The 14,589-nt window shown below is 40.6% G+C and overlaps 1 protein-coding gene across 3 annotated transcripts in view; it reads left to right on the forward strand.

Annotated features, from left to right (window-relative positions):
• Positions 1–14,589, forward strand: part of CPNE8 (copine 8) — a 170,195-nt gene that overhangs the window by 88,460 nt on the left and 67,146 nt on the right. For all 3 annotated transcript variants that reach the window (XM_080939761.1, XM_080939762.1, XM_080939763.1), the window contains 3 exons: positions 2,691–2,794; positions 5,589–5,693; positions 7,058–7,099. In XM_080939761.1, the coding sequence (XP_080795887.1) occupies positions 2,691–2,794; positions 5,589–5,693; positions 7,058–7,099 (251 nt within the window). The remainder of the gene's footprint in view (positions 1–2,690; positions 2,795–5,588; positions 5,694–7,057; positions 7,100–14,589) is intronic.

Consider the following 14,589-nt stretch of genomic DNA (forward strand, 5'->3'; position numbering starts at 1 on the left):
ATGCTAGGAAAACTTAAACAGCACCCTAAAGGCAGAACTAGCCTATGAGTCAGATAGCTGCACGACTCCCTGTCATATACCGAAAGGACTTGTACCCCAGACACTTGCTCAGCCGTGCTCACTACTGTCCACAATAGCTAGAAAATGGAGCTCGCTCACTTGTCCTTCAACCCACAGTGTATAGTGAAAATGTGATCCACATGCATAATCAATTATATTCAATTTTTTAAAAAAGATGAAATCACTAGATTTTTCAGGTAAAATGGGTGTAGTTGATAAACACTGAGTCAGATAACCCAGACCCTGAAAGACAAATGCAAGCTGCTGTCCTTGTAGGTGCTCACTCTGAATCTTCAGATGTGCTCATATAATCTGAGCCATCTGAAGAAGCCAAAGTGGTAGAAAGAAGCATAGGATGGGGGCGGGGGGGGGGAGGTGAAGCTCTAGAGAAGGGGATATTGGGAGACAGGTTCTGGGAAAAGGATAATGTCAAAAGTATGAGGACTTGCATTAGGAAATGGGGAGGAAGAATAATGGAGCAGTTGAGGGAGGACAGAGGGAAATAATACTAAGAATGTTCAAAAGAGCCATCGGAGACCATATTATTTTACAAGCTTAGACATGGAGCGACCGTGCTATCCCCAAGGGCCAGGCACTGTTACAAAAGCAACTAATGCCAGCGATGAAAATGACACAAAGAAAGAAAATGTCCCTCCTCTTAAGTTGTTGGTTAGGGGAATGGAAGAATCTCCTAAAACAACACAGGATGTTGTCATTGTCCTCAGTTTCCTCCCAGAGCATGAAGGTGAAAGACCTCACAGACTTTGGACATTGGTCTTGGAGATGGGACTGTTCTGGAAGTCTCCTGGAAGACTAGCTCTCATTGTATTCAGAGGTGCTATCCAAAGGAGAAAACCAACCATTCTGCCCAGTTGTAAACCTAGTAGGAACCCCAACAATAACAAGATAGGCAAAAGGTCCCCAGTGTGGCAATGGTGGCATTGTTATCTTGGGGTAACCAACAACTAAAATGTCTTATTGACCTTAAGGCTAGTTCCATGGGAAGGAATTCCAATCACATCAAAAAAACCTAGACTCCTCATGACTGGAGAGGTCATAGAACAGAAACAGCCGACTTCTGTCATTTCCTAAACCAATATGGTTTCTTGCTGGGCTCTAAATATACCTTATACCTCCAGATAACTGTAACTCTCAAATCTCATCAGAGAGGCTTCCTTTTGCCACAGACAGAGACTATTGCAGGGGTCAGCAACTGGTGGACTGCAGGGAATAAGTGACTAGGTGGTGCTCTACCTCAATTGATACATCAGTAACACAGCCCTTAGTGAAGATCAAAGGAGACTGGAGAAGCATAGGTGGCAACATTGTCAGCCTGAGGCTCTGCACACCAGCTGCTGGGTAGTCTCCGTTAGATGTTATAGGGGAAATGCTAACATGGGACTTCAACAATATGGTAGCCTGAACCTGTCATATTGATATCACCAGTTGATGTGCCAGCATGTGTGGTAAAATTTCCACATGGTCCTACAGTTAGAGGAAGAGCTACTGGTAGTCAATAGGAAAGAAGGGGAGTCATTTTCTCCTCAGGATGAGTTCCCACGTATTTTGTCTATTTTCAAGTGGTCAGCCCTGAGCATATGGGCAAAAGAGTAATGCAAGTCTTGCGTGTGTGTGTGTGTGTGTGTGTGTGTGTGTGTGCGCGTTTGTGTGTGTCAGTATGCGTGTGTGTGTGTGTGTATGTATATGTATATGCATGGGTATATACATTTATACATGCAGTGAAATTCATGTATACATGTAACAATAATTTAAGACTAGATCATGATTTGGGGAGGGAAGGGTAGGAAGCCACAGGAGAAGTTGGAAGAGGGAAGAACAGGAGTCCTGCAGATTCAATGCTCCTGTATGAAGTTCTCATGCACAAAGAAAAAAAAAAAAAAAAAAAAAAAAAAAAACCAAAGCTCTCAAAGTATTGATTTGTACTTGAAAATCTATATATTTTCTACCATTAAAAAAATACTTGGTCTGCTTAATTTAATGTTGTTTAACTTCCCCTGAATGATATCCAGATAGTACCTTGAGATTACTCAGAGTTTATGTACTCATAATACACTTGCGATGTTTAGCCTGGAATAGTTTCAAATGTATAAGTATGTTGTTCACTGGAATAAAGGTGCTTTGTTTTTCTTGAACCTAAGCACCTAAGAAATTATTTTAATGCAGTTTTCATGCATTATGCTCTGCTTCTTTATTATGATAATTTTCTCTCAACTAGACTGTTATAGAGGTTTTACTAAGCACATCACATGTGAGAGGTGATAATTAAATATGCCCCAAGTGATCAGGAATTGTAATGATGCATGTGGCCGAAGACACTGCAGTGTGACATTGGAAACCTGGAGTCTTCTGGCTCATCCTCATTTGGGCATGGATAGGAGCAAGAACAGCTTTCTGAGTCCTCATGGTCTGGCATTTAAATAAAATTTCCAGGGCATTTGAAAGCCTCATATCCCTTCAATAAGTAATGGCCGCTCCTCTACAGCTCCTGACACTTGGCTGTTGGCATCCAAGTAACAGATGTGTTTTCTTGTCAAATCATGTTTGGGATCTGTGGTCTCTAGCTACTTTCTTTCCCAGATTTTGAGCTGTGTCATCAACTCTGTTTTCAGGATGCTGTCCTGATGCAGTTCTGTGCAAACAAACTGGATAAGAAGGATTTCTTTGGGAAGTCAGACCCTTTCCTTGTGTTTTATCGGAGCAACGAGGATGGAAGGTGGGCGTGTCTTCTACTCTACTCGGTGTTGAGCTGAGGTTCATGTCTGTGCTGTTATTTCTTCCAGCGATCTTCAAGCTAGCCAATGGGATACAACATTGATGTTTTAAAGATGGGTGTGATTTCTCTCTTTCAAAACTAACTTGATAACCATTTGTGTTTTATGCTTAATAGATGAATTAGTTTCTGCTTCCTCTTTGCTTTTTATAAAAGTTTGTTTTTCTTCCAACCGCATAGGGTAATGGCATATTTTAGAAACCCGAATGAACAAACGTATTTTCTATAGAACTGAGCTGAAACCATTTGTTTTGGATGAGAGGAAGGGGAGGGCACCGGTCATCCTCTCCCACAGTGAGATTCCTAGAACCTTGGGGTCTGCACTGTAGTGAAATGTTTCATATGGTTTAGTGATGTTTGCCTGTCATGACTGGATGAGTGTGTCCAGAGTTCACTGTGCATGGATCTACATTTGATTATTGATTCCTGAGATTCATATTGTACTGCCCAAATTTACAAGAAAACTTAGTAGCTAGGAAGATGCCGGAGAGTCTCTGGCCAAGAAACAAATCATGTGATACTTAATGGCTCTGGTAACATGTACAGTTTCCTGATATAAGTGGGGTGATCCAGCTCACAGGACTGAGATGGCTCTGGTAACACATACAGTTTTCTGATCCGTAAATAGAGGGACCTACCTCACAGGTCTGAGAAGACCGACTAAGTCACTACACAAACTCATGCTGAAGTCTTGCAAAGTGAAAGCTCAGCCATTGTTGAGTTTTACGTTTTTATACAGCATCTTAACCGGGCATAATTCAACATTGCCTAATGAGAAAAACGTTGCTTGGAAATTGAAAGCAAACGAAACGAACGTTAAACTTCTCCCACAAGTGCCACACTTACAGTGCGATGGCTGAAGATGTCAGTTCTGGGCGCACTTTGCATCTGGTCATCTGCTTATCCCCGCAGAACTTCCAAAAGCCATTCTAAACATACCTGTCAGTTACTCCTAGACGAGGAAGACGTCATCAGGCAGACAAAACTTCAGTCCTGGTATTCTTGTGTCCTTCTGATGGAACTGTGTGTTCCCTGAGATCTTGTACTTCTAAAAATAAAATTATGCTCATAAGATTTCGGCTTATCACACATCCACTGATGCTTTTTTTTTTAATTGAAAATATGTTCTGCTTAGACTAAAGATATTTTTAAATAAAACGAACTCTTTGTCAGAAGTAAAACCACTCCAAATTATTAAAACTTAATTCTTAAAATTGATAAACCTCACTTGGGGTGTGGTTTCGCATATTATACCTATAGAAAACTAGTTCACTATCTGAGTTAAAACATGTATTAATGGATATATTAAAGCATTTATATGTATAGCTTTTGTTTTTATAAGAGTTAAGTGAGGGGCTGGAGAGACGGCTCAGCAGTTAAGAGCACTGACTGCTTGCTCTTCCAGAGGTCCTGAGTTCAATTCCCAGCAACCACATGGTGGCTCACAACCATCTGTAATAGGATCTGATGCCCTCTTCTGGTGTGTCTGAAGACAGCTACAGTGTACTCATATAAATAAAAATTAACCAAAATTTTAAAAGGTTAAGTGAAAGGTAATTTTAAATACTGTTCACTTTTATATTTTTTTTTCAGTGCAACGTCCTTTTATTTGATTTTACAATTATTTAAATGTGAAGCTACTTCTAAATTTGCTAATTTAGCTAACAGGTTAGAACACTTTGTACTGGACACAGTAATTTCAAGTCTTTCTAGTATATAATTCTAAATGTCTATTCTCTTGATTTCCTGTTGATTTCATTATCCTCTGTGTTCTTAACTAGGAAATGATTTTCCTTTACAAGTAGTCTATTTGATAAAAGGCTTCAGCTAAAGCAGCCTGACAGGCTGTTTGTGAAAAATGTTTTTGTATGACCGTCTATACAATACACATGTACTTAGCCCTACATTCATGAGATTAGACACCTGACTACAGAGTCTCTGCTCGGGATGTTCCCTCGTTACCCTGCAGTGGGATTTGAACTAGTGAGAGTTCTATGTTTACAAGCGCAGAGTGTGCAATAAATGAGCGTAATTACAAAATGAAAAATTAACACTTACTGGCTCATGACTGTTTCCTTGAACAGATGAATCACTGTCTTGGGAGGAAAGATCCCCAAATGTGAAGCTGTTTAATTCCACATTCCCAGAGACTCTAGGATTATAACATAAATTTTGACTTCACCTTAAGCAAATATGCAAAAGCCAATGGCTATTGTATACCTCACGTTTTCATAAAGTAGCATTAGGATTTGTTGGATTTGTAGAAATTTATACTGACATATCTCATCATTTATGTATTAAGAAACAAATCCCACAAGTTTATAAATCTGTGTGGTGGCAGGGGCTGGAGCGATGACTCAGTGGTTAAGAGCAGTGACTGCTCTTCCAGAGGTCTTGAGTTCAATTACCAGCAACCACATGATGACTCACAACCATCTGTAATGAGATTTGATGCCCTCTTCTGTTGTGTCTGAAGATGGCTGCAGTGCACTTATATATAGTAAATAAATAAATCTTAAAAACAACTACAACAACAAAACAGGTGGCAGCAATCCAGAATGTGCAACACTAACTGCCCATGGAGAGGAATGGCCAAAAAAATTTTTCATTATAACTGAAACACACACACACACACACACAGACACACACACACACACACAAAATTTAAACCAATATATCTATCTGTCTGTCTATCTATCTATCTATCTATCTTCATAACCAAAAACTCTTTTCACAGCTTTACAATTTGTCACAAGACAGAAGTGGTCAAAAACACTCTAAATCCCGTGTGGCAAGCCTTCAAGATCTCAGTGAGAGCACTGTGCAATGGTGACCATGACAGGTAAGACAGCCGCCACATAGTCAGACTGCCATGGGGAATGTTCATGGCCCATGCAACTCGGATCCAGTCTGCAATGTATTTTTATGAAGGTGACATCTTCACCTAGCTAAACTTGATCTAAATCCGTAATGATTAGAGATAACCCATAGACATAATTTTAGCTAATTAAAACTTGATTGATTAGAGTTGTTTTCAAGATGAGCATGTGCTAAGTAGTAAAAATAGATCGAATGTTAGTTTAACTTTTAACCTCCTGTTTAAATATGGTTCCTGAACTTTCTCTGACCTAAGCTACCGTCACCTCGATGGTCTATTTTACTAGAGTGCAGCATGTAGGTGCCCACCATGGGCAGGACATTGATTGGCTAGAGTACTCCTTAGATGCCCTTAAAGGCATTACAAGTATAAACTGTGTTCATAATGGTCCCAGAGATACAGCGAAGGCTTGCTAACAAGCTCCAACCTGTGATCCTTCCAGCATATTGAAAAGTTATAGTACTGAAATTTTCTTTATTGGAATCTTATTGTAGGTTATATAAAAACCTATACACTCAAAACTAGAAGTATATAAGTGAAACAAAATTTCAAATCTCTTTTGTATTTCCTAGTCTTACTACTTGCATTTAGCAAAACAATCAAAACAATATCTTTTAGGTATCGTTGAAACAGGGCCTTACTGTGTAGCCCTGGCTGGTCCCAAATGCCTGGTTTTGCTGACTCAGTATCAGTTGCACTACCACACCCAAGGGTGGTTTGTTCTATTAACCAACACCCCACTAATAACTGTAAGCAGTGTGTTATCATACGTTTCTTTTTAAACGTATATTTGAGGAATGAGTCTAACTTTATTTAACTGGTTTACGATTTCTGTAAGAAAGTAGTTCTTATATGTTTTCTGATTAGGAGCATCAACACTATCTAGTCATGTTGAGAGATTAAAGTTCCCAGGCCCCCGATCAGATTGATTGAACCAGAAGCTTTCCAAAGAGGTCTAGTAAGTCACAGTGTGATGAGCTCTTCAGGTGACTCTAATATGTGTGGATTTGAGAAATCCACGCCAAGACAATGGTCTCCAAGAGGGGAGATGTGGATCTATCTTCCATGAAGAGCTAAGTTATTCATATGCTTTCTCCGGACACTGAAGAACTCAGATTCTTTATATGTAAATTTGATTGTAGCAATAAAATTAGCTAATTAGCTAAATTACCTTCCATTTATTTTGTAAAACTTTTATAAGCATATATGCTCTAAGAACAAGTGGCTAGATTTTATTTTATGGATTAAAATCGTATTATTTTCATATTGTATTATTAGATCAGATTATTTTATTTAAGTCACTTTTGCATATATTTTTCTCCCTGCAGAACAATCAAAGTCGAAGTGTATGACTGGGACCGAGACGGAAGGTAAGTCTTGGCGCTGCGTCCTTCCAGCTCTTGAGATTTCATGCAGCCCACTCAGAATGCATGGAAATGTGGAAATGACTATGATTTTTTTTCCAGCTTCATGTTTTTCGGCTTTAAAAATACATTACTGATTCGTTTACATGGGATTTTAAAGGCAGTACCTTTTCTTCAACTTTGGGATGAAACAAAGTGTTTCTTCATTTTTAGTAAGGATTCCATGCTTGGTCCTGATGCTTTGTCCTTGCGTTCAGCATACAGACATCTATTGTAATGGCTGTAGAGTCGGGATCCACTGCTCCAGCTCACAGGTTCTGTGGAGGATGCTGTAAACTGCTTGACATGCTACTCAAGAGAATTCACACACACACACACACACACACACACACACACACACACACACACCACAAAATCTAGAAGCACACTATTTTTATGATGGTGGCATGAAAACCTGAATTTTACACACGATGAGCCCTGTTGCACTACATCCCCAGCCAACTACTGACTTTTGAGAGATCAGATGAAGAAGCAAAGAAAATATTTGATCCTAGAAAGACTGAAAATAAAAAGGGTGAGGTTAGAAGACGCAAAGATCTTTAAGGAAAATCTTAAATATTCCTTGGGAATGAATTGTGGGAACAGATTGGTCAAAGAGGTTGCAGGGTTTCCTAGTGGATTTCTGTTTAGTTCTAGGACAATGGGTCTTTGCCTTCATTTAAAATACTGATCAGCATCTTGATAGAATTCTATATTGCATAGTTCTATCTTGCACATGTGCCTAGAAGTAGCCGCTTAAATTTTTACTAAGTATCCAATTTATGGATGAGTTATAAAAAAAAAACTAAATGAAATTATTAATTTGAAAAGTCTCAGTAACATGCTCAATTAAATAAACAATGAGATTTGAAAAGCATATTAGGTTCTGAAATAAAATAATACAAGTAATAAAACTTAGTTGTTAATTTTAGAGTTTAATGATAATCACCAAAATTGATCATTATGCCAGTTGGTAGCCTGTGTTCTTGATAACATGGGGACTGCATGTGTTTATCTAACAGTTTCCCAATATGGCGTCCACATTTTACAACACAATGTAAAAATCTAAAGGGCACTGGTGTTTTCTCTCTGCCATCTTTGCTGTGTGAAATTCTGTATCTTCCATTTTGCATTTCCTGTACAGCCAGAACTGTTTGTAGATCAGTTTATAAAAGGATTATTAGTGGGTTTTGGTTTTGTTTGTTTTTGAGACACTATAATTCTGGCTCACCTGGAATTTGCTATGTAAACCACACTGACTTCAAACTCACAGGGATCTTCTTACCTCTATCTACCTCCTGAGTACTGAGACTAAGGGTTTGTGTCATCATACTCAGCCTAGTGGATCATCTTTCTATTTCAAACAGTCTGGACTGTCATTGTTCAATGAAAATAATCCAAGTCACATGGATAATTTTACATTTTCTTTTGGCAATATTAGAAAGTAAAAGTAAACCAATAACATCAGTGTAATAGAGGTTCATGCTTAGGTACATACAATATAACAGTGATCCACTCTGAGATATGTACAATGTGATAGTGGTCTACTCTGAGGTATATACAATGTAACAGTGGCCCACTCTGAGCCATATACAATGTAACAGTGGCCCACTCTGAGGTGTATACAATGTAACAGTGATCTACTCTGAGCTGTATACAATGTAACAGTGCCCACTCTGAGGCATATACAATGTAGCAGTGGTCCACTCTGAGGTATATACAATGTAACAGTGGTCAACTCTGAGGTGTATACAATGTAACAATGGCCCACACTGAGGTGTATACAATGTAACAATGGTTCACTCTTAGGTGTGTGCTGGTTTTAGGGTAAGGGAGGCCTGTGTCTGCTCTGCCACAGGGTTCAGGATGCAGGGAATGGGGGGGGGGAGGTAAGGCAAGTTTGACTGAGCTTACTCTATGCTGTCAGAAGGTGGATGTCAGGCTGTGAGAAGCCACTCAGACTTGTGGTCTGGGGTGTGGGATGGACAGCTGGAGTTCGCTCAGGGGTCCCTGGGTCTGCGACGAGGCTGGGAACGTCTGGTTCTCAGGCTCTTGGACACCCAGGTGTCACTGGATGCTGCAGAAGAGCTGAGAACAGAGTAGGGGCTGAGGACAGGATCTCACCTGGGGCTGAGGGGGAAAGAGACGGTGGAGCTCCGGCGGGGAAGGATCCTTGGGCTGTAGGCTTGAACTTGGATGGTTGCCGCAGCTGGGAACATAGATGCTTTTTATAGAAGACTAGGACTGCGGCTCTGTAGGCAAAAGGCTTCTCTACAGCTCCCAGCGGCAAGTCTGGAAGGAAAGAAACAGTCCATGGTTCTAAAATGTTTATTGTCATGATGGAAAGTGGGCGAGTAAAACAGTACCTCATCTTCTCAGGGTGGGCCTGAGATTAAATGCCTTTTGCAGGGAGGAGTGTCTTGGGAAGAAAGGCTAACTGGCTAAGTCTCCAGGCCTTTAGGTACCTCATTATAATGAAGATCTGTCTTGAGCCTATGTGACCTTTGGTCACATCCTCACCTGTGGAGGAGGGGCTTGGGGTGTTGCCATATGTGACTGATGACCATGTGTCTATGGAGGGTTGTAGCTAGTGATGGCAGCCTGGTTACCCGGGAGTTTTAGGGAAGCACCTACTGTCCCTCAGGGTCACTGGGGCTTTGACCTATCTTGACCAGGAATTGGGATACCTTTCACAGCCCAGAGCCCCACACCTCCTCCTTTTACTTTTTAAAAAGAGAGGTGTCATTTGTAGTGAAAATTTGGGGTGGGAGTGAAGTATCAGAAGAAAACACTAAACTGGCCAGAGGGGTAGCAAACTAAGCCAGAGGGGTAAGGAGGGATGAGGGTGGGGGTTGGGAAGACAAATGATCATTGAATTGAGTAATTGTTCCATTCATTGTACAGTTTGAGGGCATTAGCATTGGTATTAAACAACATCTGATTAATCTGTCTAGACATCCTGTTTTATATACTACCATGTAACTTCCCTAAGCTCAGTAGCTATTTGGCTTTGGCAATAAAGTTCATCTGTAGCTGGAAGGTCCCAATCTGTCCTCTGTGGGTCTCAGCAGTCATTTGTAGATCTTAGTATGAGTCTCAAGAGTCTTCAGTCAGATGAGGTGTCTGGAGGCTTTGTTGTCCCAGGCAGGTCTGAAGAGATGGTGTTCAGTCTCAGCTGGGTTTGTAGGAGCAGTGCTGTAGATAAATCTGTGGGTAATCACAACAGAGGAGAGAATCCCAGCAGGGGGATATCTGCACAGGGTGCGTAGTGTGACAGTTTGCTTCCGAGTACATCATAGTCCATTGTTATGATCCTAGAAAAACAAGGGTATTAGAGGAATTTAATCCTGGAAGGTATTCACCCAGTCTGCTTTGGATGGCTGAGGAAGGAAATATCATGTTAATAATGTATCTGGGATAGGTAGTAACAGTTTGTCTGTAAAAAGGAAACTGGTTGTTAATTACAGATTAAATAATGTTCATCAGTATGTTTGGTTTGACCTGTGGGAGTAGACTAGATGACTTTGGAATCTTCAGGAAAATTTAAACAAATGGATAATGTTTGGGCATAAATTACAAATGCTAGGGAGAAAATAAACATTTAAATAAAGAGGCATGAACATTTTCAGTTGAGAAGCATGAACATTGTCTTAGGTGTTCCTGTTAGAGAGAATAAGCATTTAAGCAAAGCCAGAAAACTTTTGAGTCTCAGGTGTGCCTTTGGCTGGCTTAGGTGCAGGGGGTGGGGGGACTGCTCTGCAGCACCTTGGCTGTGTGATCTAGCAGACAGGTCTCCTGTTTTTCCTGTTTGTCTTTCTTGTATATCCTAAATGTTGATTGGAAGGAGATGAAAAGGCTGACCTTGGAAGCTCAAAGGAAGCAGAATCTTGATAGCACAGTCAGGGCCAGGGAGAATGAGAAGCAGTATTTCTAGTCACCACTACCACCACTGCAGCAGCAGCAGCAGCAGGCTGGCCAGTTCAAGAGGATTAGGGCAGGTCTAGCTTTTTGGCCAGGGAACCTCAGGTTGAGCCCTGGCTGGCAGGCACAGGAAGCAGAGAGCTCTGAGCAGCTGCCCTCTTAGAGGTAGCTCCATTATCTGTGTAGGAGCCCTTGCTGTGGCCTTGGGAAAGAGGAAGAGAGAGGAGGCTAGTCTCTACTATTGTAGAGCAAGTTACCAGGAACACATGGAGAGACAGACAGACAGACAGAGAGAGAGAGAGAGAGAGAGAGAGAGAGAGAGACAGAGACAGACACAGACACAGAGACAGACAGAGAGAGAGGTCAGAGGAAGGCCTAGCCTTTTAGGTCAGAGGTTACTCACAGTGTTTGAGTTCCAGCGTGGGTCTCTGTGCATCACCAGCTGGGGGTACACTTGAGCTGGGTTTACCCTACCCCTACATTGGTAGCACCAGTTAGGGACATACAATGCTACCTTTTAATTCAGAGTCATATAGCCACAGTTAAGGTAGCAAGTGCACTTTTAAACACAATCTTTAAAATCTGGCATGTGTGTTATACTTACAACACAGCTCAGTTCAGAATCCCCATATGTCAATGATTCATAGGACCACGTGCTGAGGACACCAGGCCTTTCTGGGTTATAGAGTTATTTCAAAGCCAGCCTTAAGCAATTAATGAGATTCTGTCTAAAAAATAAAGGAGCAATTACCTAGTTCTAAGACCCTGAGACTCATAATGTCTATCACAAACAAACAAGCTTGCGAGCTCTCTGAATGACTTTGTGTGGGTACTTAATCATACAAGACAAGTTAGTTCATATAATCTAGAGTAGAAGTTCTCAACCTGTGGGTTACAACCTTTTGGAGGCTCAACCACCCATTCTCAGGGGTCACCTTTGGCCATCAAGAAACAGATATTTACATTATGATTAATAAAAGTAACAAACTTACAGCTAGGAATTATCAATAAAGATAATGTTATGGTTGGGGGGGGGTCACAGCAACATGAGGAACTGTATTAAATGATTGTAGCATTAAGAAGGTTGAGGATCACTGGTTGAGAGGTAATATTTCAATTGAAAATTTAAATGAAAGTCAGGCAATGGTGGTGCACATGTTTCATACTAGTCATCTGGAGCACAGGCAGGTGGATCTCCTGGTTCAAGACCAGCCTGGTCTATATAGTGAACTCCAGGAAAGCCAGGACTACACAAGGAAACTCTGTCTCAAAATAATAATAATAACAACAATAATAATAATAAATAATTGGAAGATTCTTGGCCAAATTGGTTCCTCACAACCACATGCATTATAGGTAACGAATCTAGAGTTGTCTGCTGTCATAAGAATTTCCCAAGAATGGGTACTTTAAGCAGTCATGTGACCTGGAATTTCTTTCTGTGAGGAAAGCTTTGTGGGTATGAAGTATTTGTGAGAATATTGTGATGCTGCTCAGTGGTTACTAGTTTACACTGACTGTCTAGTCCCAAAGCAGTCTAGAACAGAAGAAGTGTAGTTATCTGAGCTTTTTATTCAAGCACAGTGACAATGGCCTGAGAAGGAAATGGCCTTATGTCATCTCCTATAAGAGTTAATAAGGAATCAACTCAGATGCCTTCCATCTTTAACAAGTTAAACCACCTCAGTGTAGTGCTCCTTTTGGTCCCCTAACTGTCATGTCTTTAAGGGATGTGGAAGAACTCCGTTAAACTTCGTTTTAAAAAGTGAAAGTTAACATGCAAAGGAACAGACTTGACTGGTTCAGAAAACTATCAGCAGCGGCATCCTTGAAAAGCCTCAGTTTCTCAGAAGTACCCTCAGCTGAATTTGGGTTGATTTAAAATAGGGGCCCACTAATGAACTAGTTCTGCATAAAATCCACAAGGCTGTAATGTGTGACTGACCGCAGTCGGTGCCTAAGTAGGCAGTTGCTCTCATGGCATGATTTGCTGCCAAGATTGAGCCAGGGAAATGCCCGTCATTACATCCCAGCTTCAGACTGCTAATGAGGGGACGATAAGTGGCATTATGACTACCTCATGCTACCCGACATTCTCCTGTCAAATAATGGCACTTATAAGTGCAGACTCGGTTTCTCTGGAACGCTACACATATGCCAGGGCTTCCGTCTGTTCCCTTTGCTGAGCTTTGTGAGCTCGTTGAAGACTGAGGTTGTGGGATTCTCTGTCATCTTTAAGAATATTCCTGTGCTTGCCGTGAGATGTGAGACCTCGTTTAGATCATTTTATAAATCTTTCATGACTTCCTCATCCATTTTCAATTTCCCTGCTCACTGTCTCTAATCTTGCCCTAAAATTAGCCAATTTGCTTGCAGCTAATCCTACTGCCTTGTGTGTGCGGGCCATAGGCTTTGAGCTTTTTATTTTAATGTTGATAAATGGAATTGTGCAAACAATGTTATTCAGGCAAGTCTAGTTTTTTTTTTATATATTTTATCTACTTAGTTTTTTTTCAAAGTAGCATGTGACTCTCTGTCCCCTGACCTTTTAATTTGCAATTGTGATGCTCAAGAAGGGCTGTGTTAATTATGTGTGCATTAGATCCTTAATTTTTAATTCTTGAATATCTTCACTTATTTGAATGAGTTAAGGGGAAAAAATCTGTTCAATTAGGTTTGGAATAAATTGTCATGAGCACTTGCATGTTAAACAGTTGACCTGCTCTAGTGACTTAACTGAGGTCTTTAATATTTATGTAAAATGTTTTAATTATTTTTAATTTTCTTTCTAATCTTTCTGTCCACCTTGAAAGATTTTGGAATCTTTAGATTTTAATAAAGATTTTCAGAAGCTTACATAAGCATTTCCTATGGGTGCTCTCTTAAGACATGACAGCAAATTCTTCAGCCATTTCCAACTAGGTAATGCCCTTGTCAAAACTTTCATAGTCTCTTCCTCTCCTGGGAAAGCATGCTCTGCTAATGCACAGGTTTTCTGTCCAGGCCCTGTTGAAATGTCATTAACCACAGGAAAGCTTTTTAGACACCTGCATCCACTCAATTCTTCATTTATTAGCATACTTAAGGAATTCTTTTGCTGGGTCTTCCTTGCTAAAGGCAAGCTCACTGGGTTTAGGTGAGGGTTTTATCTTACTGCTCACACAGTACTTGCAAGTCAGGTGCCTCTGCGTGCTCGAGTCCAGTGGGGGTGTCTGCTGCACAGCTGGAAGGAACATCTGAAGAAGCAGCTGATACCTTCCCTGTGAATGTGCACTGAGCATCCTGGAGGCTGGTCAGTCTCCTCATTCAATCCAGCACTTGAAAGATGAAATTGTCTCAAATGACTTTAGTGCCTTAGAGTCTTAACTCTAGAGAAACTTTACCAGTAATTAATTTGCCCATCACTTCCTAATTCAGGAATTTTGAAAACATTTCTTCCTTGACCTCCTTGACCCATTCATTGTTCTGTAGGACGCTGTGCTGTTTGATCTCTGTGAATTTATGTAATTTCTAGAGACCCTTTTCTTGTTGGTGCC

Source organism: Micromys minutus, assembly GCF_963924665.1.
Source record: "Micromys minutus genome assembly, chromosome: 27".
Lineage (NCBI taxonomy): Eukaryota > Metazoa > Chordata > Mammalia > Rodentia > Muridae > Micromys > Micromys minutus.